At 40.5% G+C, this 22,376-nt stretch overlaps 1 protein-coding gene across 5 annotated transcripts in view; it reads left to right on the top strand.

The window, feature by feature from the left end:
• LOC133611746 (ryanodine receptor 3-like) overlaps positions 1 to 22,376 on the top strand; it is a 359,447-nt gene that overhangs the window by 115,615 nt on the left and 221,456 nt on the right. For all 5 annotated transcript variants that reach the window (XM_061968833.2, XM_061968834.2, XM_061968831.2 and 2 more), the window contains 4 exons: positions 4,152 to 4,230; positions 4,973 to 5,085; positions 8,574 to 8,673; positions 9,007 to 9,100. In XM_061968833.2, the coding sequence (XP_061824817.2) occupies positions 4,152 to 4,230; positions 4,973 to 5,085; positions 8,574 to 8,673; positions 9,007 to 9,100 (386 nt within the window). The remainder of the gene's footprint in view (positions 1 to 4,151; positions 4,231 to 4,972; positions 5,086 to 8,573; positions 8,674 to 9,006; positions 9,101 to 22,376) is intronic.

The raw sequence follows: 22,376 nt of genomic DNA, 5'->3' as shown, positions 1-22,376 counted from the left end.
AGTGCGAGGCCTGTAACACAGGCATCACATTTCAAATTAGCTAATATTTGCAAAAAATGACACCGGTTACCAGTTCGAACGTTAAGTATCTTGTCTTTGCAGTGTATTCAATTGAATATAGGTTGAGAAGGATTTGCAAATCATTGTTTTCTGTTTTTATTTACGAATTACACAACGTGCCAACTTCACTGGTTTTGGGTTTTGTACAATCACTGTTATACAATAAGCGGCCTTCTGAGGGCAGCCATAACTGTGATGTGGCCATGATGTAAAAAAGTTTGACACCCCTGAAATAGACAATATATGGTAATAGAAAAACTACACTTGTATATTTTACAAAGCTATAAGGTTGTATTTTTTCTTCCAAGACATACGTAAGTTATTATGAACACTTTACAATTGATGTTCATTTTTAGGCTTCTGGAAACTGACTTTAGCTGTGGAATATTGAGTCTATTCCAAATTTGACAAATTTCTTCTCTTGGTATTATTATGCGAAATTAAATATTTTATGTTGGTTTATTGAACAACAATACTCAAAGGGGAACTGCACTTTTTTTTTGGAATTTTGCCTATCGTTATTCATTCAATCATTATGAGAGACATGAGGATGGATGTTTTTTTTTTTAATGCATTCTAAATATTAAGTAAATGCGATTAAAAGTTTGCTTGCAATGGACAATTTCACCTATAAAGCCCTTAAAAAAACATCCAAACACCTCCATTAGGGTTTTATATACACGGTGTAAGTATATTTGTAATGTAGTTACAGGCACATTCATAATACCATTTAATATTTGCGTATTATGGTCATTTTAAGCAAACGCGGTTCATTAATTTTAATAAACGAATCACTACGTTTGATTTTTTTTCTTTCTTCATCACTGATTGTTACTCACTGCAGACTTTGAGAGCCAACAAACATAATAAAACATTACTTACTATACAAGGTCTGCTGTCATTAGGATGCAGACTGCTAAGATGTTCATATATTTGCATTTGTGTAGTCCTCGCCCGTTTCGGTTTCTAAATGGCTGTCAAAGTGTACCAACTTGTCGGAATACCTACTCAGACGTCTTCTGCCCATGTAAGATACATGATTTATGATCTCCAATAAACTTACAGGGAGCAAGGAAACAAGGAAGCAGCAGACCACTCCTGATGTAAACATGGTGACATACGGAAGTGATCACAGCGCCACTATAAATTATACGTCTATGTTAGGCACTTACAATATAATAACAAAATCACTAATACTTGGTAATTATTCAAGTCATGAAAAGTAGATGGAGTATTGTTGGCACTTTTTGGATGGTTTTTTGTTGGATTTTATCGGTGATATAGAGGAGCTCCTATGGCTCCGCTGTAAGCAGACTTTTATTCACGTTTATTTACAAGTTAGAATGCATTAAAAAAAAATCCATCAGTCATTGTCTTTCATAATGATTGTGAACGATAGTCAAAATTCCAAAAAAGTGGAGTTCCCATTTAAGTCAAGTTATTTCTTGTTTTATTAGGTGATTTCTAAAAAAAATTGTTAATTATTACTTACCATTACTACTCCCACCTCTACTATTACTACGATATTTATGACCAGGAAATCATTAAAACTAATATATTTTATAGTTTTTACCACATTTCTATACATCTTTCCTGGGCATCCTACCATTCTCATACAGTATTTATAACTTTCATGTAAAATACATTCTGTCTGTTACTACTAGAAGAACACAGATTTCTGCCGGCTCAGGAAACATGGGCTTAATACATCCTGCAGCCGATAAAAAGTCACGCCCTCACAATAACACACACCAGCAAAAACGGTTGTTACCGCCTCACCACTCCTGGTGACATGCGCAGCTTAACGTGCTGCAGCCCTACGTGTCTTATATTACATAATCACACATGATCAATCAAATCGACAGTGTGGGAGCATAGATGGACATAAAGACAACTGAAAGATAAAAAAAAAAAGGAAATGTTCTATATTTTCAAATGCCAGGGTATGTTTTAAATAGTGTTGTATGGCAACATGATTTTCATTCATTTTTGCTAATATTTTTAAGCTATTTTCACACTTGCTGTTTGATAGAATTCTTTAGAAAATGTAATTTAATTAGTGCTCTCAAATGATTTTAAAAATAGAATGAAATTTGAAATAATCATGGTTAACCACAGCTTATTATTTTCATATTTTAAATTATCTTAAAAAAAGTGACCGATATTTTGATGTAAATGCAATTTTTATTGTCAGAATGTCTCTAAATGTTTCACTTGAATGTACGTCATTTATTTGTTTTAAAACTTAACAGTTTTATCTAAAGTCCAGTCAGGGTGTATTTCAAAGTTACATTTGCCAGCAAGCACAACAGATCCAGTCTCCTCTCTCATCTTTGCACTGACACATGCAATGTTCTGCAACCGTATAACAACCTACGCTACTTTTCAGGCAGTGATGGGCAAGCTCCTTGGAAAATGTAGTAAGCGAGGCTACAAGTTACTCTTGATTAAATGCAGCTAAGCTACAGGGGAAGCTATCGCTGCAGAATTGTAGCAAGCTACACTACAAGCTACACGGCAAAAGCAGCTTGCTACATCAAAGCTAAATTTAACAGCATTTATATCTATGGACCTACATGTATAATATCAATGTTAATGTAACCGAGAGTGTACAAATGGACCCAATAAGGGTCCAATACTATTAACTATCTGTCATTTAGCTGGGGACACTCTACAACTACCTCTAGAGTCCCCAAACCCCACTGTATGTATTTATTTAGTGTTATTTATTTTCTTTACCGACACTAAAAACACAGCATCTCTCTATATCTTGACAAAAAAACAATGACTTGTGTGTTGTTTGGGAACAGTTGGTAATAGTTATGTGCAGTGAAACCTTTCATGAACTCAACTCAACTTAATGTGTGTTCCTAAATTTGTGTTCCACGTTTTATATTAAGAGAGTAGTTATGTTTTTGGTTTACAGAATACACAACTAAAATCTAAGGTTTTGGGCATTGTTTTCCCTAAACACATACATTTGTCTAAATATGGCCAATGACACACATTATTGTGTGTTTTGTGTACGTCATCTTTATTACTAAAGAACAAATCTAATCTGCGGGAGAGAATCTTTCTGCTATTTTTAAGTATGTTTTTTTTTCTTGAGTCGTCAGCTTGAAGCGACCCCCTGTCTCCGACTCCCTCATCGTCATGTGACATAAGTGCGTGACTGTTATGATTTTGCTCCCTGGTTTCAATGACCCACATTATCTTGCCTCCGATTGGCCAGTCCGTAATGTATCACCCTAACCTTAGCCAATTGTGACTCATCATACGAACACCAAACAATCATAAGGGATTTTTCCCGTATGTATGGATGTTCTCATTTGTCCCGGTCTTTGTACTTTCTCCTTATTTTTTTGGGCTTGGACTCGCAGTCCATTGTCTCTCTTTGTAGCTTTGATATACCTCGCTACATGGCTCTAAAAGTAGCTAAGCTACAGGAAAAGCTCCTCGTTCAAAAAGTAGCTATGCTACCATCAATCTACTGAAAATGTAGTAAAGTTATGTAGCTTAGCTACATGTAGCTTGTTACTGCCCATCACTGCTATTAGGTGAACATCCACAGTTAAGGTAAAAGAGTATGTACGGTCAAAGTCAATTGTGTGATTTATCTGCATATAGACATGATTATTGCAATACTTTTTGTGATTAATCTACAAACTGTAACTTGTTATTTTCGACAGCCCTAAATTAAAAATATTCCAGCCACTCCTACTTGGTTACTTGAAGACCAAAGTCGGGGCTGAAGGCACAGTCAGCAGGAGCTGGAAATTACAACTTTATACAAGCACTGCTATATAAGGACTACTGTTATTAATGAGACCGGATTTGGTCTCCACATAAAATTTTGCAATGGCAACCCTGGTCTATAATAGATATAAAACATATAAGAAAGAGATAAAATGATCTCCATCTTGTGTGGTAATGACTCCGCTGTGTTCCAGCGTAGTCGTCATTGGGCAGTTTCAGCATTTGACAAGTGCATGTGGTGAGGTCACAGCAGCACAATTAATTTGGTGTGTGTGTGTGTGTGTGTGTGTGTGTGTGTGTGTGTGTGTGTGTGTGTGTGTTTGTGTTGACCTCAGTACCTGGCATGCTTGAAGACGTCAAGGTCACAGACTGATAAGCTATCATTTGATGTCGGCCTGCAGGAGGACTCAACAGGTAAAAAAAAGAGAGAGCAAAGCTTCATTCATTAGTTTTTTTGTCCTCCACACATTATCTCTCTCTCTCTCTGCACCTCCTCCCTTCTTCATCTACTGTATCTCTTGGTTGTTCCTGACTAAATTTCAGCATGTGCTTTTTCATTATCTCTGTTAAAATTCCCTGCAGGGCGCTGTAGACACAAAGTATACTACTCAGTGGCCTAGTGGTTAGAGTGTCTGCCCTGAGATCGGTAGGTTGTGAGTTCAAACCCCGGCCGAGTCATACCAAAGACTATAAAAATGGGTCCCATTACCTCCCTGCTTGGCACTCAGCATCAAGGGTTGGAATTGGGGGTTAAATCACCAAAAATGATTCTCGGGCGCGGCACCGCTGCTGCCCACTGCTCCCCTCACCTCCCAGGGGGTGAACAAGGGGATGGGTCAAATGCAGAGGACAAATTTCACCACACTTAGTGTGTGTGTGACAATCATCGGTACTTTAACTTAACTTTATATTTCTTTTGTCAGAGCTGATCGGTCCTGCCCAACACATTTTATGGTCTTATGCTATCCCGATTATGGTTCTGCCTCTTCTTTGCATTTGTTGTTTTTCCCAAAGAGCTGCCACTTCAATGACAAAGTTGCACAATTATACTTTTACTATAAGCAGAACTTTTTATATTTATATATTTTTTTCGATACGAGTGTGGGTTGTACTAGGCTATGTACTGCAGCAAATATAAATGTGTGTATCCCTGCAGGTGAGGCTTGTTGGTGGACAATCCACCCCGCCTCCAAGCAGAGATCAGAAGGTGAGAAAGTGCGCATCGGTGATGACCTTATCCTCGTCAGCATCTCCTCAGAGCGTTATCTTGTAAGTTTCTTTATGTTCGCATCATGTGGATTTGTGTTCAGAAAAGAAAAAAGTGTTCCGCAAACATCACATTACATTGCACATTCTTTGCCAAATTTTTAAATCATTATATATTCAGACTGCTGTCAGTGCATTTTGAAAGGAGGTCGAGGTCTGTGCTGTCATCGTTTTTGTCACACCCTTCTCATCCCCCTCAGCGAAGCTTTGTTCCTAATCATACCACATTCTGCTTCCTGATCTTTGCATGATAGCACTGTACACTTGAAAGTGTGAGAGCACATGCCCAGGGATCCATGGGGAAGGGGCGCGGGCTCCAACTATCTACTATTGCCTTTGACACTTTATTAGGTACACCAGAGAACTGTAATGCAAGAGCTATATGAACAACTCTGCCTTTGCAAGTATAATAATGTTAGATTTTGATACTATCAGAAAGATGTACAACACTGCACATTCTTAAGATGTACAATTTTTGCACCACCTCTCAGTCAATGCATCATTATCTACACCCACAGTAATAAACATATTGGAAAATACATATCTATTTGATACTTTCTGTCACGGTGTCGTCCAATTTTCTGTAAAAAGTATGTGATCGCCGTTGCCGTTTAATGCCTTTCAATGCCGATCACAAACGCTGATCCCCTCTGGCTGATATTGCATTTACCGGTATTTTAAGTCCCAGGGCTGAAAAGCCAGCAGTGTACCTCCATACACAGTGTGGAGCCGCTCCCTTACGTTTACAATTATCATCACCATTAAGGCAAATAAATAGAAATTATTTGTGTCTTAAATATCAATATCAAGTATCATTCATTATCACTGGAGTACGAGGCTTAACATGTTACACGCTGAGAGCAAGCAGGAACACGCATGCTTATAGCTAAGTTAAGCTAGCTAGAAACAACAACAAAAACGTGCCTAGTAAAATTTAAGAAGTATATATGAAACCACCTTGCAGCATTAAGAAGTGCATGGTCAATACTAAAGTGATTAGATTGATATATTTATTTTTTTCAAAATATTTTTTTATTATTTTTGTTAATGTTTACAAATTCAGAAATTAAGTCTCTTGGACACAGAAGGACTTTGATGTAGAACATAGAACTTTGATGCACCAATCTCTTTTATATATATATATATATATATATATATATATATATATATATATATATATATATATATATATATATATATATATATATATACACATATATATATATATATATATACATACTAGGGTTGTACGGTTTACCGGTACTAATAAAGTATTGTGGTACTAATCAATTGAAATCAGTACAATACCACCTTTGAAAAGTACCGGTACTGCTCTTTCATCTGAGTGCCATTTTGCGGCGGTGACGACAGAGCCGAGGCGCATGATGTTGTGTGTCAAAATGCACACACAAAGTAATAATGCATGCAAGTAATAATATCTTGGAGAGGAAAAATGGCAAAAAACTACAATTCTACTGGTTAATAAAGAAGTGCGTGAAGAGCAATATGGAAGTATTAGGGCTTCAAAACTAACAATAAAGGTGACGCTTTAAACAGGGAGAAACCGCGTTGCAAGTACTGTTTTACACCTTTCCTGCTTCCCAGACCGTGGTCGAGGAGAACAGGGGAGACCTTTCACTTCACAATGGGTCTGTAAGGCTCCGCTCTTTGGTCGGAATGACAAGGCCGTCGATTAGTTACAACTTGGTCACTTTATTTATAATTTCGACAGGGCACAACCGGACATCCACCATGCTGTTGACACTCCTGCACATGCTAGTGCTACCTCTCTTAACTTGCCCACTCACTCACTCACGTCACTCACTCCACATACTGCCATTCTTAAAGGAGCACACACACATACGCTACTCTCAAAACAGCTGCTTTAAAACACGCTTCGCCAAATGTGGCGATTAGTATTAGCACCTTTGCTTCAAACTTAGGTAAACATTTAAAATATAAGCATTCAGATCTGCACAAGGAGTTATAAAAAGTGACAGGTAATAATGTAGTTGTTACACCTGTTCTGTTGTTCGGTCTGGTGCAGACTTTAGTTGAGGAGCACAGGGAAGACATTCCCTTCAGGGTCGATGCCATTTCATCCATCCATCCATACATTTTCTACAGCTTTTCAAAATTGTTTTTTGACTGTGAGTGTTTAATGTAGTGTAAGATTTTCTGTTAAAATAAAGCCAATATTGACATCTTTCATAGTTCCTTTTATTTGGAAAAGTATCGAAAAGTATCAATATACATTTTGGTACCGGTACTAAATTATTGGTATCGGGACAACCCTAATATACTGTATAACAAAAATATAAACACTTTTGTTTTGCTCCCATTTTTCAAGAGTTAAACTCAAAGATCCAAAACTTTTACTATATACACAAAAGTCATATTTCTCTGAAATATTGCTCATAAATTACATAAAGTCTAAATCTGTGTTAGTGAGCATTTTTTCTTTGCCAAGATAATCCATCCCACCTCACAGGTGTGGCACATCAAGATGCTGATTAAACAGCATGATTATTGCACAGGTGTGCCTTAGGCTGCACACAATAAAAGTTTGGGTACCACTGCACTAACAAGTTTCAAACCCCTTTATGTACTACGCTTTCCTAAAATATAGACGAATAAAGGTTCCGTGGATATTGTTAACTTTTACAATCCACATAAAAAATAAAGGTGCTGTTTGCAACTTCCTCACAGTAACATTTTTCAAAGCAAAAAATATAACAAGAACATCACCGGCTAGCTTATGTTACTTTTAGTGGTTTAACAGAACACATTTGTTTGACAATTGTCTATTTTTTTTTTACAATTACAAAGTTTGTGTAATGAAAATTTTTACCGGCCCGAATAACATGATTGGTGTCTCACCCTATCTTGTCAACACATACACGTAGAGAGCATGTGCACACATACAAAAGCAGTCCAAGAGAAGCAACAAACAACTTGCAGTCATGTTGTTGTTATGACAGAATATACATTCAATGACTGACGTGACCTGAACAGGATAAGTGTTAAAGAAAAGTGACAGAAATGATAGACTTGATGATTTTAATCTGTACGTATCTTGTCATACTTATTTTTCCGTTTCATTCCATATTTTGTCATTTAATCATGAAGCTGTCAACTTCTTATGTCAGCTTTCTCAGGGCTTTAAAATGATCGCAACAGGTTCTCAGGTCGCTCGAGCGGCCAGGGGGGGTTCTGCGACACCACCTACCCTCCACATACAATGTTGTCTTTCCATCCCTTACAAAGAGATTGTACAACATCACACACATAACGATCAAAACATTTTTAAGTATGTACCTCGTTTAGGTTCTGAGCATACAAACGGACAGTCTGTACGGTCCAATTGCGATGGATTTAAAGCCCTGAGCATACAACGATCCAGATAAATGAGAATATTCACAGTCTATCTTACATCAGTTGTTTGGCTGCACTCGATGAGCGTAAACACTGTGCAATTTTGTGTCCTACAGCACTTATCAATCTCCAATGGCAACATCCAGGTGGACGCTTCTTTCATGCAGACACTGTGGAACGTTCATCCTATCTGCTCTGGCAGCAATATAGAGGAAGGTAGAAAGCCGAGTCAACACACAACACACACGCCTTATATTCTTTTCCTTATTTTTGCAATTTTCCAGTAGTCAGACGCAGAAAACAGTTGCCTGAGCCAGCCTGCTCCTACCACCTGTGATAGCAATATAAAATGATTGCAGAAGTAATACAATCTAAAATGAGGAAAAGCAGACAAAAATGGTTAGCTATGAATTGAGGTTATTATTAAAACTGAGTCATGCACTTAAAATGTAATGAATTTTTCTGAGTGTTTTTTTGAGACAACAATTCTCACACCAGAGCTGCAATAAATCGAAACCAAGGGTTTGTTTGTACATGTTTCTCTTGTAGGATACCTATTGGGCGGGCATGTGATGCGACTGTTTCACGGGCATGACGAGGTGGTGACCATCCCAGGGTCAGACCAGAGTGAAGAGCAGCAAAGGTACGAAATATGATGAAGCGATGAATCATCTGGATTCTTACGGTGTTTGGGTCACATGCACATGATGGTGAAGAGGCTGCATAGCACATAATGTGTTAAGTCATCAAAACACTTGGGACCAATAAAGGGCGCCTTTTTGTTTTTATATCCAGGATAGCTGCCCGGTGACACAGAAAGGATGAGGACATAAAGAAAAATGGAACAGTGATTTTAATGTTTGTCAAAGCTGCAGATTTTGCCTTGGATACACAATGGGCCTGATTTACTAATATTTTGCATGTACTAAAAAAAGTGCAAACCTGATACCACATGCGAAGTTAATCTACTAAATGTGTGCAAAATGGGTTGCGTCTGTTCAATGAGCAGAATTAGGCATTTTGCGTCTCTTTCTTCATTAATATGCAAAATGTTTGCTGGTCCTCAAAATGCCCACAATACTGGGAAGAGAAGATGCAAATATAATTATTTAGCACGTGCTGTTATGTACAAACCCCGTTTCCATATGAGTTGGGAAATTGTGTTAGATGTAAATATAAACGGAATACAATGATTGGCAAATCCTTTTCAACCCATATTCAATTAAATACACTACAAAGACAAGATATTTGATGTTCAAACTCATAAACTTTATTTATTTTTTGCAAATAAAAATTAACTTAGAATTTAATGGCTGCAACACGTGCCAAAGTAGTTGGGAAAGGGCATGTTCACCACTGTGTTACATGGCCTTTACTTTTAACAACACTCAGTAAACGTTTGGGAACTGAGGAGACACATTTTTTTAAGCTTCTCAGGTGGAATTCTTTCCCATTCTTGCTTGATGTACAGCTTAAGTTGTTCAACAGTACGAGGTTCTCCGCTGTGGTATTTTAGGCTTCATAATGCGCCACACATTTTCAATTAGAGACAGGTCTGGACTACAGGCAGGCCAGTCTAGTATCCGCACTCTTTTACTATGAAGCAACGTTGATGTAACACGTGGCTTGGCATTGTCTTGGTGAAATAAGCAGGGGCGTCCATGGTAACGTTGCTTGGATGGCAACATATGTTGCTCCAAAACCTGTATGTACCTTTCAGCATTAATGGCGCCTTCACAGATGTGTAAGTTACCCATGTCTTGGGCACTAATACACCCCCATACCAACACAGAGGCTGGCTTTTCAAATTTGCGCCTATAACAATCCGGATGGTTCTTTTCCTCTTTGGTCCGGAGGACACGACATCCACAGTTTCCAAAAACAATTTGAAATGTGGACTCGTCAGATCACAGAACACTTTTCCACTTTGTATCAGTCCATCTTAGATGAGCTCAGGCCCAGCGAAGCCGACGGCGTTTCTGGGTGTTGTTGATCAACGGTTTTTGCCTTGCCTAGGAGAGTTTTAACTTGCACTTACAGATGTAGCGACCAACTGTAGTTACTGACAGTGGGTTTCTGAAGTGTTCCTGAGGTGATATCCTTTACACACTGATGTCGCTTGTTGATGCAGTACAGCCTGAGGGATCGAAAGGTCACAGGCTTAGCTGCTTACGTGCAGTGGTTTCTCCAGATAATCTGAACCCTTTGATGATATTACGGACCGTAGATGGTGAAATCACAAAATTCCTTGCAATAGCTGGTTGAGAAAGGTTTTTTTCTTAAACTGTTCAACAATTTGCTCACGCATTTGTTGACAAAGTGGTGACCCTCGCCCCATCCTTGTTTGTGAATGACTGAGCATTTCATGGAATCTACTTTTATACCCAATCATGGCACCCACCTGTTCCCATATTGCCTGTTCACCTGTGGGATGTTCCAAATAAGTGTTTGATGAGCATTCCTCAACTTTATCAGTATTTATTGCCACCTTTCCCAACTTCTTTGTCACGTGTTGCTGGCATCAAATTCTAAAGTTAATGATTATTTGCAAAAAAAAAAAAGTTTATCAGTTTGAACATCAAATATGTTGTCTTTGTAGCATATTCAACTGCATATGGGTTGAAAATAATTTGAAAATCATTGTATTCTGTTTATATTTACATCTAACACAATTTCCCAACTCATATGGAAACTGGGTTTGTACATATTTTTGTGTAAATTTTCTTTATGCAAAATGTCAAATTGAAGTTCAAATATGTGGCTAATAGAGTAATTACTATGTTGGTTAATTTATTGGCTTAATTGCATTGTTATGTCTAGTGAAATAGTTTGGCCACAGGTGTCGCTAATGCATATAATCTGTTCAGAAGAGCAAAGAAGAAGAAGCTTCGAGAAGTCTTGAGAAATAATTGTATTGCTGGGATGTTACTGACGCTCACGTCCTGCCAAATGAAAACTGGTGGTGGTCAAGGTAGATCTGTTTTCAGTGGAAAATTTTGAAACCCAAGTCTGCCACACTAATAGTTCAGACTCTCCAAAAGGCTGTTTATTTTGTGACAGTACAATTCATAAATCAGAACAGTGCACAGAAAAGACACTCAGAATGCGAAAAGAAAGGTTTAAGGGAATGGGAAGATGTTTTTTATGTCTAGGGCAACAGCACATTGCCAAATTCTGCTGAGCAAAAGTTATGTCATGCAGCACATGTGTGCCATACCCAACAATGTGTGACGAAGGTGTGCACACTGAAGCTCAAAATGGTGCCTACCACTCCATGAATCCTGTCATATCATCTGTGGCTCATCGCCGTGTAAAGACCAACACAGGGCAAGAAAAGGCAGTGTTTCTGCAATCAGTGACTGTATGTGCTGAAGGGACAAAGGGGAAAAGAAAAGTGTGCTGCCTGATGGATGGGGGAAGTCAACGAAGCTTTGTCCTCAAGAAACATTTAAAAGCTTTAGGATTACTTGTTGTGAGGAAGGAAACAATTAAGACTCCACACCTTTGGCAGCGACCCTCCTGCTACAATGGAGCGTGATACTGTGAAACTAATACTGCAAAACATTTATAATAAAGAACAAACTCTTGAAATTGAAGTAATTGAAATGTCACAAGTCAGCTCAGCCACTATTCAGGTTCTTGGAGAGAAAATCCAGCAGCATTTAGAAAAGAAGGGACTGACAACAGCAAATGTCTTAGGCAGCAGTGACGAAGAACTGGAGCTATCTGTGCTGATTGGTGCTAACTACTATTGGAAAACAGTGTTGAGTAAGGTGGAATGGCTGTCAGTCTCTTGTTGCCATAGAAACCTTATTTGGCTGGAAAGTACAAGGGCCAGAGCCCTTGTCAAGCATTAATGAAGCTTCATTCATGAAGATCTGCGTGGATTAGGCTAAACAAGTTTCGTAACAGCTGCGCCCATTCTGGTAAATGGAATTGCTAGGCATTTCCAACAAAGGTAAGGAACGAGCAGATGACGCTGAGGCTAAACAACACTTCAACAGATCAGTCAGTTACAAAAAGGAGAGATATTAAGTGAAGTAGCCATGAAAACATCGGGACTTTCAGGCAACAAGAGTATTGCCCAAAACGATGTGAAGGTTTGAAGAGGAAACTGAAAGCTGATGTGATGCTGTTCAAAGAATATAAGGATGTAAAAGTATGTAAAAAGTCTCAGAAACTAAAAAGTGGAGAAAAACAATCTCGAATATTACCTGCCTCACCAGGTAACAACCAAGTTGAGAGTTTTTGATGCCTTTGTACATGAAGATGACTGCCCATCACTCAATGATTGTCTGCTCAGAAGACCAAATCTAAACCCAGACCTTCTTGATATTCTTGCCAGGTTCAGGCTGCATCCTATCACCTTCATGGCAGACATTACTAAGGCTTTGCATCAGATTTCAATCGCAGAAGAGGACAGTGATGCTTTGAGGTTCATGTGGCTCAACGAACTCCCTGTGGCAAAGCAAACAAATCTGTGCACGATGAGAAGGACTTGTGTAGTATTTGGAGTGTCATCTAGCCCATTTTTGCTCGCAGCCACAATTAAAAATCACCTGGGGAAACACTAGAAGAGTCACCAACAGGTTACTAACACAATCAAAGACTCCCTTTATGTTAAAGATTTTATTAAAAACTCAAAAGATGTTGAAAATGCCTATGTGCTAAACAAAGGTGCCAATGAAATCCTGTCAACCGCAGGCATGAATCTTTGTAAATGGACTGTTCCGTGTACAGGGAAAGAAGACGGAACAGACAGCAGGGACGTCGTTTAGCTCTATATTTATTAAATATTTACAAAGGGAATAAGGCGTGTAATTAATCCAAAACTATGTATGGTGTGCGACTATGGGAAGTGAGTATATGATGAGTGTTACCCAGAGTGTTGAGCGAGGTGCGGAAGTCCAAGAGGGGCAAGGCAGGCTTGGAGGTCCGTGAGCAGGCGTGAGATCATGGGCAGGAGCGAAGCGTCAAAAGTATGTGTCCAGGCGGGAGGTCAAGATCCAAAAGGGGCAGCCAGGGAACCAGAGGGGATATGGTGAGACGAGACACACAGCTCGTAACGCGGGAATGGAGGGAAGGCTGCTGGAACGACAAGGGACACGAGACAAATGAACACGGAGGGGGAGAAACACAGAGAGAGAGAGAGTGCAAAGAGCTAGGGTTTGTCGGCTTACTGTACGGAAACAGGTCGCTACTTTCTGGCCCGGAACGCAGGTCTGCACTGGCTTAAGAAGCCCAGGGAGCTCATCAGCGACAGGTGTGCAGATTGCAGATAGATTGCAGCTGCCTGCTGCACTCTTGGAGGTGCGCTCTTGTAGGTGCGCCCTTGGAGGTGCGCCCAGCGCAGCATACAGATGAATGCGCCCGGGCCGTGACATGGACAACAAATTCCCCAGAACTGAAGGCCAAATGGCAGGAAATTTACTATGACTTTACAATAGAACCTGAAGCACACGGCTTTGTGTTCAAGGTGCTTGAACTTGTGTGGAGGTTGAAAACGGACAATTTTGTCTTCAGCCTAAAACACCTAATGAACATTTTCAGAGAAAAATAAAATACAAAAAAGGAGCGTTTTTAGGTCATCAGCCAAGATATCGACCCCATTGGCTTCTTGACCATATTCAGAAAAATACTAAGATGTATTTTCCAAAATATGTGGCAAAGGGGCATTAGTTAGGATGAGAATCTGCTCGACGACCTTGCGCAAAAATGGCAACAGTGGTGCATTGAACTTCTTCAAGTACATCACATTGCAGTTCCCAGGTGGTGTGAAACTGAGACGCTGCAAACATTACTGAATTTTGAAGGCACAGGGTCAAAAATACCAGAAGGAAATTAGTTAGAGTTAAAAGCAGGAAAGGACATTTATAAGTATTCAAAGATCAGAGAACTAAAGCTGTTTTTTGACCAAAATAGTTTGATTTGTGTGGAAGGAAGACTGCAACACTCAGACATGAGCTTTTGTGAGCGACATCCATACATCTTGCCTCCAACCCACAAGCTGTCAGAAATGCTAATCAAGCACAGTCATGCCCAGGTGATGCACTCAGGAGTAGCGGCACTCTGGAGCGACTATGAGAAAAGTATAGCCAGACAAATAGTGAAAATAATTATTGCAGCTTTCCCTATTTGTAAAAAAATCTCAGTATAGACAATGCAACAGACGATAGTACCCCTGATTCCGGACTCACCTCCTTGTGAAACCGTTTTTAAGTGGACTTTGCTGGACATCTTTATGTCAAGTCCAAGAGCTTAGTTAAAAAGGTATATACAGTGTTGTTTACATGTGCTGTCACCCAGGAGCTAATATCAGATCTGTCGACAGAGAAATTCCTTCTGGCATTCAAGAGGTTCATATCAAGAAGAGACCTCTGTAGAACTGTCTATTCAGGTAATGCCAGAACCTTTAAACCAGTGAATCAAGACCTCAGAGAACTCTGAAAAAATATTAAGGAACCTGAGCTTACAATAAGAAGTGTTTCACTGCAAAGAGCATAAGATGGAAGTACATTGTTGAACAAGCAGCTTGTTGGGGAGGATTTGGGGAGAGGATGGTTAGATCAGTTAAGACATGTTTGAGAAAGGTGATGGGAAGAGCTTCACTAAGCTATGAAGAGTTAACATCACTCTTGACTGAAGCAGAAGCGACAATAAACTCAAGACTGCTTACCTTTGCCGACAACAAACTTGAAGAGTTTGAACCTCTGACACCGGCTCATTTCCTGATTTGGAAAGCGTAATGTTGCCTTGCCGCCGGTGCATCTACATGCATGTGAACAAACCTGCAATTCCAAAAGAAAAGAACTTAGCCGAAGATGGAAATTATTGCCAGCGACTTCTTAACCACTTCTGGACTCGTTGGAAAAACGTACTTAATGGAACTGATATCTGCTCATATCATTAAGACCCTCTTTTTGAGGGTGATCCAGTGATCATCGTCAGATTTGGAAGACGGGAGTGGCCATTACTCTGTTCACAGGAAGAGGTGGAGTTATGAGATCTTGCGCCGTGCGCACATCTGATAGGGCAATATTAAGAAGACCAGTTCAACTGCTGTATTATTTGGAATGTTGATTATGTGAAATGTATTCATGTGGGGGTGGGTGGATGTGTGTGTGGTATACCGGCATTGGTGTAGTACCGCGATACTAATGAATCATATTCGGTACTTTACCGCCTCTGAAAAGTACCGGTCCGCCACAACCACGCCCCCGTCGTCGTCACGCCGTGACATTGCTGGTTTACGAGCAGAGGAGCATGTTCCGCCGTGCACAATCACAGGGTACTTACAAACAGAAACAGTGTGTAGACAGAAAAGGGAGAACGGACGCATTTTTGCTTTATAACTAACGATAAAGGTGAAGCTATAACACTAAAACGCCCACCGGAAGAGGTACTTTAAGACATGGCTAGCTAGCTAGCGACTAACATCCAGCCCCAGTCGGCAGTGTTTTAGCTACTTCTAAATCACTAATCCTCGTCTCCATGGCGACAAATAAAGTACGTTTCTTACAAGTATCATCCCTGCAGGACGAGGAATAGCTAAACATGTTTCACTACACACCGTAGATCCCCGGCATCACAACGTAAACAAATTCCATTGGTGGATCTACACCTGACATCCACTGTAATGATACCAAGTACAGTAGCGTATCTAGTCGATACTACTATGATTACGTCAATATTTTTTGGCATCACAACATCTTCTTTCGTTTTTTGTTTATTTGTATTATGTTTATAAACTCAGGAAATATGTCCCTGGACACATGAGGACTTAGAATATGACCAATGTATGATCCTGTGACGACTTGGTATCGTGCTGATACCAAACTTTGTGGTATCATCCAAAACTAATGTAAAGTATCAAACAACAGAAGAATACGTGTATATTACATTTTAACAGAAGTGTAGATAGAAAATGTTAAAAGAGAAAGTAAGCCGATATTAACAGTAAATGAACAAGTAGATTAATAATTCATTTTCTACCGCTTGTCCTTAATAATTTTGACAAAATAATAGAATGGAAAGTGACACAATATGTTACTGCATACGTTAGCAGCTAAATTAGGAGCCTTTGTTTGCTTACTTACTAATAAAAGACAAATTGTCTTGTATGTTCACTATTTTATTAAAGGACAAACTTGCAATAAGAAATAAATGTTTAATGTAGCATAAGATTTTTTGTTAAAATAACGCCAATAATGCAATTTTTTGTGGTCCCCTTTATTTAGAAAAGTACTGAAAAGTATCGAAATAATTTTGGTACCGGTACCAAAATATACACACACACTAGTGTGTATGTATATATATATATATACATATATATATATATATATATATATATATATATATATATATATATATATATATGCGAATATTTAGTGGACCTGCGATGAGGTGGCGACTTGTCCAGGGTGTACAAGAACGAGGGAGTCGCTACTACTACAAAATAAAATAAAAGTTGCCACCGTACATATAGTAATATAATGTATAGCGATGGGAATTGTAAATAAAGGCTTGACATACCTCACTTTGCATGTAATGAGTTAATATCACTTATTTGTTTCACATTTTAAGTTGAATTGTTGACATAAATGAACTTTTACATGATATTCTCATTTTATGAGCTCTACCTATGTAATAATATGAGTGAAAATGTTGGAGGAAAACATGAAACTTTTCTCTGACTATATACAATTGAACATTCAACTACCAAAGGAGCATCTATATGGCAAATTGTTACAAGCTTTTGACCACAAACTTAGTCACTGCTCGGTGACATTCGTCATTCCTGGCCGAGTGGTACTATTCCGTGGTGAAAACGCGCAGACGAGATGAACTGGAGCTATTACTGCCCGCCTTCAAACCGGTCAGAATATGTTTCCTCATGCTCATCTGAATGAGAAGGCATTTATTTCAATTTAACAGGTAATAGCGCTAAAATTACAGGCGGTATTAGTACCCGTCGTATTTACGTGAGATGACTGCTGCTGCAGTCATACTTCGAAGACCTCCTCAATCCCACCAACACGTCTTCCTATGAGGAAGCAGTGCCTGGGGAGTCTGTGGTGGGATCTCCTATTTCTGGGGCTGAGGTTGCTGAGGTAGTTAAAAAGCTCCTCGGTGGCAAGGCCCCGGGGGTAGATAAGATCCGCCTGGAGTTCCTTAAGGCTCTGGATGCTGTGGGGCTGTCTTGGTTGACATCGGGGGCCGTACCTCTGGATTGGCAGACAGGGGTGGTGGTTCCTCTCTTTAAGAAGGGGAACCGGAAGGTGTGTTATAACTATCGTGGGATCACACTCCTCAGCCTTCCTGGTAAGGTCTATTCAGGTGTACTGGAGAGGAGTCTACGCCGGATAGTCGAACCTCGGATTCAGGAGGAACAGTGTGGTTTTCGTCCTGGTCGTGGAACTGTGGACCAGCTCTATACTCTCGGCAGGGTCCTTGAGGGTGCATGGGAGTTTGCCCAACCAGTCTACATGTGTTTTGTGGACTTGGAGAAGGCATTCGACCGTGTCCCTCGGGAAGTCCTGTGGGGAGTGCTCAGAGAGTATGGGGTATCGGACTGTCTGATTGTGGCAGTCCGCTCCCTGTATGATCAGTGCCAGAGCTTGGTGCGCATTGCCGGCAGTAAGTCGGACACGTTTCCAGTGAGGGTTGGACTCCGCCAAGGCTGCCCTTTGTCACCGATTCTGTTCATAACTTTTTTGGACAGAATTTCTAGGCGCAGTCAAGGCGTTGAGGGGATCTGGTTTGGTGGCTGCAGGATTAGGTCTCTGCTTTTTGCAGATGATGTGGTCCTGATGGCTTCATCTGGCCAGGATCTTCAGCTCTCACTGGATCGGTTCGCAGCTGAGTGTGAAGCGACTGGGATGAGAATCAGCACCTCCAAATCCGAGTCCATGTTTCTCGCCCGGAAAAGGGTGGAGTGCCATCTCCGGGTTGGGGAGGAGATCTTGCCCCAAGTGGAGGAGTTCAAGTACCTCGGAGTCTTGTTCACGAGTGGGGGAAGAGTGGATCGTGAGATCGACAGGCGGATCGGTGCGGCGTCTTCAGTAATGCGGACGCTGTATCGATCCGTTGTGGTGAAGAAGGAGCTGAGCCGGAAGGCAAAGCTCTCAATTTACTGGTCGATCTACGTTCCCATCCTCACCTATGGTCATGAGCTTTGGGTTATGACCGAAAGGACAAGATCACGGGTACAAGCGGCCGAAATGAGTTTCTTCCGCCGGGTGGCTTGGCTCTCTCTTAGAGATAGGGTGAGAAGCTCTGCCATCCGGGGGGAGCTCAAAGTAAAGCCGCTGCTCCTCCCCATCGAGAGGAGCCAGATGAGGTGGTTCGGGCATCTGGTCAGGATGCCACCCGAACGCCTCCCTAGGGAGGTGTTTAGGGCACGTCCGACCGGTATGAGGCCACGGGGAAGACCCAGGACACGTTGGGAAGACTATGTCTCCCGGCTGGCCTGGGAACGCCTCGGGGTCCCACAGGAAGAGCTGGACGAAGTGGCTGAGGAGAGGGAAGTCTGGGCTTTGCTGCTTAGGCTCCTGCCCCCGCGACCCGACCTCGGATAAGCGGAAGAATATGGATGGCTGGATGGATGGACTGCTGGTGCCTGGGATGAGATCGACGTGGTTAAAAAATGCGACATTCATTTTATACTGTATGTTCAAATGTTTCAGCATATTGCTCGTATGTCATCTGAAATAGCAACCTTGGAATTATTAAAAGTAGCGCTGTTGCGGTCTTTTTAAGTAAAATTGCGGCAAACCTCTGTGCCTTTTTTTGCCTGGGATGACGTCATTACGCAACGTTCGTAGTGACGTCATCCCCACCCGGAAGGACCGTTAAGACAACTGCTCGATGAAATGCCAAGGAAATGATTCAATGGAAACCGGTTCTGAACAAGAACCGTTTTTCTATTCCCATCCCTAATAATGTATGAATGGATGTACTGTATATAGTGTAATACAGTTAGTAGGGTCTCTAACCTTTTGATGGCTGTTAAGTAGAGGCGGCACGGACATCAGCGTGGATTTACGATAGCTTTATTTTTCAACTCGCCACAGCGTCAATTCCGGCCCTTCAGCAATCGCTATTTCTTCGGAATCAAAATACATATTCATATATCACATATAGCCTACTATTTGCACACTATTGAGTAGTGATGCACAGAAAATTTGTCCGTCAAACATAGACTTTGCTCACCCAAATTGGATGTTGTGATGAATTACCCACTTCCGCTGGCGGGTTGCATCTTTCCTCGCTCACACGAAGGACGTAGCTCATCCAAGGCTGACGAAAAAGTCACATATGGGTCGGATTGCTTGTTTGGACTGAAGTCACATTTGAAAAGATCAGATTCCAATCAGATTTGAACTACGTCCAGATGTGGCCTGAATCTGATGCAAAAAGATCAGATTTGAAAAACTTTGGAACAATAAGACTGGCAAAAAAAAAATCTGATCTGTGTCACGTGAGGGCAAATAAATCAGGTTTGGTGTGCAGTGTAAACGGGGCCATAGTTTGGCCACAGGTGTCGCTAGTGCAGATATTCTATTCAGGAGAGCGAAGAAAAAGAAGCTTTGAGAAGTCTCTAGAACAAGTTGTATTGGTGGTAGATAAACACTTGAATGAGTGTGTATGTTGTGTGAGCAGGAAATAAAAGACAGAAAAAGAACAACACGTCTCGTTGGTCTCTTAATCAGAACAGTTACGGCTAATTTCCCACATGCGCAATGTGATTTATCAGCACTCATCACCATTTTGCGAGCACTATTTTGCGTTTTATTTAGCCCGTGTCAGAAGGATATGCAAACTGCAGGATCAGTTCTCGCGCTGCACAGACAAAAGACAGACAAGAATGCTCCGTCATACGTGTGTATATCAACATTTTGGACGGTCGGGGGGGAAAAAAATTACATCTATTCAGCAACATCCTTTTATAATTGTATAGCTAGTGGACGTAAGGGGTTGATTAAAACAAATGCAATTGATGCGTTTTGGTGTATTTTTTTTTTTAAGGCGTTCGTTTTTTTCACATAGAATAAATATTAAAATATTTCTTATTTGAAAAAAACTTCTTGAAGTATGCATTTTTTGCGTAAAAAAAAAGAAGTGCTTTCAACGTAGATGCGCGGCACTACTGCTTCTAAAATGGCCATCAAAAGTAGTACATGTCTCCTGCTTTTTTGAAAACATTGCAAAACACAACAGGTAGGAGGAGCATGATAACATGACTGTGCAGTAAATGAGAGTGTCTCTGCGGTGATGCCCCGTATACTGTAGTACACGCAAAATCCTCATTTAAATATGGCGGTTTGCACCACTTTACAATTGCACATGCAGCAGACCAGTGCTTTTCTACCTTTTTTGAGCCAAGGCACATTTTATTCATTGAAAAAATCCTGAGGCTCACCGCGAGCAGAAGAAATAAAAAAATTAAACTCAGCAGTCGATATTGACAGTAAAAAGTCGTTCTCGCAATTGTTGGATATAAATTCAAACCATAACCAAGCATGCATCACTATAACTCTTGTCTCAAAGTAGGTGTACTGTCACCACCTGTCACATCAGGCCATGACTTATTTGGAAGTTTTTGGTGCTTTCCTGTGTGTAGGGTTTTAGTTCTCTTCTTGCGCTCCTATTTTGGTGGCTTTTCCTGTTTTGTTGGTATTTTCCTGTTGCAGTTTCATGTCTTCCTTTGAGCGCTATTCCCCGCGCCTGTTTTGTTTTAACAATCAAGACTATTTAAGTAGTTTTCATCCTTCTTTGTGTGGTCATTGTTGATTGTCATGTCATGTACGGATGTACTTTGTGGACGCCGTCTGCTCCACGTGCTGTAAGTCTTTGCTGTCGTCCAGCATTCTGTTTTTGTTTACTTTGCAGCCAGTTCAGTTTTAGTTTCGTTTTGCATTGTCTTTTCTTAGCGGCACTCGCCTTTTGTTATTTTTGGTGTAAGCATTAGATATCTTTTTACCTGCACACTGCCTCCCGCTGTCGTCTGCATATTGTGATCATGACAAACCATGTTCCCGACATCTACAAAACAATTAGCTACCTGCTGCCACCTACTGATATGGAAGAGTATTACACGGTTACTCTGCCGATCTCTAGACAGCACAGACACTCAACAACGGCACATTATTTGCAAATTATAATTACTGGTTTGCAAAAAATGTTTTAACCCAATTAGGTGAAACTTCATAACCTCCCACGGCACACCAGACTGTATCCCACGGCACACTAGTGTGCCGCGGCACAGTGGTTGAAAAACACTGCAGTAGATCACACTAAACACCCCCAGTAATAGTACACACTATTTTATTAATTGCACACACTGTTTACTGCGGGGTATTTGAATCTTAGCAAATCTGGCCCTATATGGACTAACTAATTAGGACAGACCTCTTAAGGTGACCAATTTTGAGAAATACAATTTTTCACGTGATCAAAATCCTGACCTCAGTGGGTGACATATTTGACAACGTACAATGAATGTAAACAAAATTTCACCTCCTGTCATGACAGAAAGTTACACATTTGGCACGCCCACTGTACAGCCTTTACCTTTAGCTGATACTGAGGGCGACTGTGTTGACTAGTTTGACGCGTGCAAATGATTCAATGCCCAGTACTGTGGAAATATGTTTTGATATGACAATTAGTTTATTTTAAGCTATCAAAATGAAATCAGATGTAGGCTATGGAACATAATGTATGATGACCTTGAATGGAACATTGTCACAGCAGCGAGACCTGACCACACACGGCCCGCACGGCACGGTCGAAAACTGTTTGTGTCCTCCATGCAATCGCCCCCTAGTGCTCCCACCTGAACCCAATTAAATGAGGTTACCATGGCAACCGCACCATAGCAACGGTCCCATCCCTGTCAACACTTCCTGGTTCTCAAG

This window comes from Nerophis lumbriciformis, linkage group LG08 (assembly GCF_033978685.3).
Source record: "Nerophis lumbriciformis linkage group LG08, RoL_Nlum_v2.1, whole genome shotgun sequence".
Lineage (NCBI taxonomy): Eukaryota > Metazoa > Chordata > Actinopteri > Syngnathiformes > Syngnathidae > Nerophis > Nerophis lumbriciformis.
The sequence above is the reverse complement of the archived record's forward strand: the minus strand, read 5'-3'. Positions and strand labels throughout refer to the sequence as shown.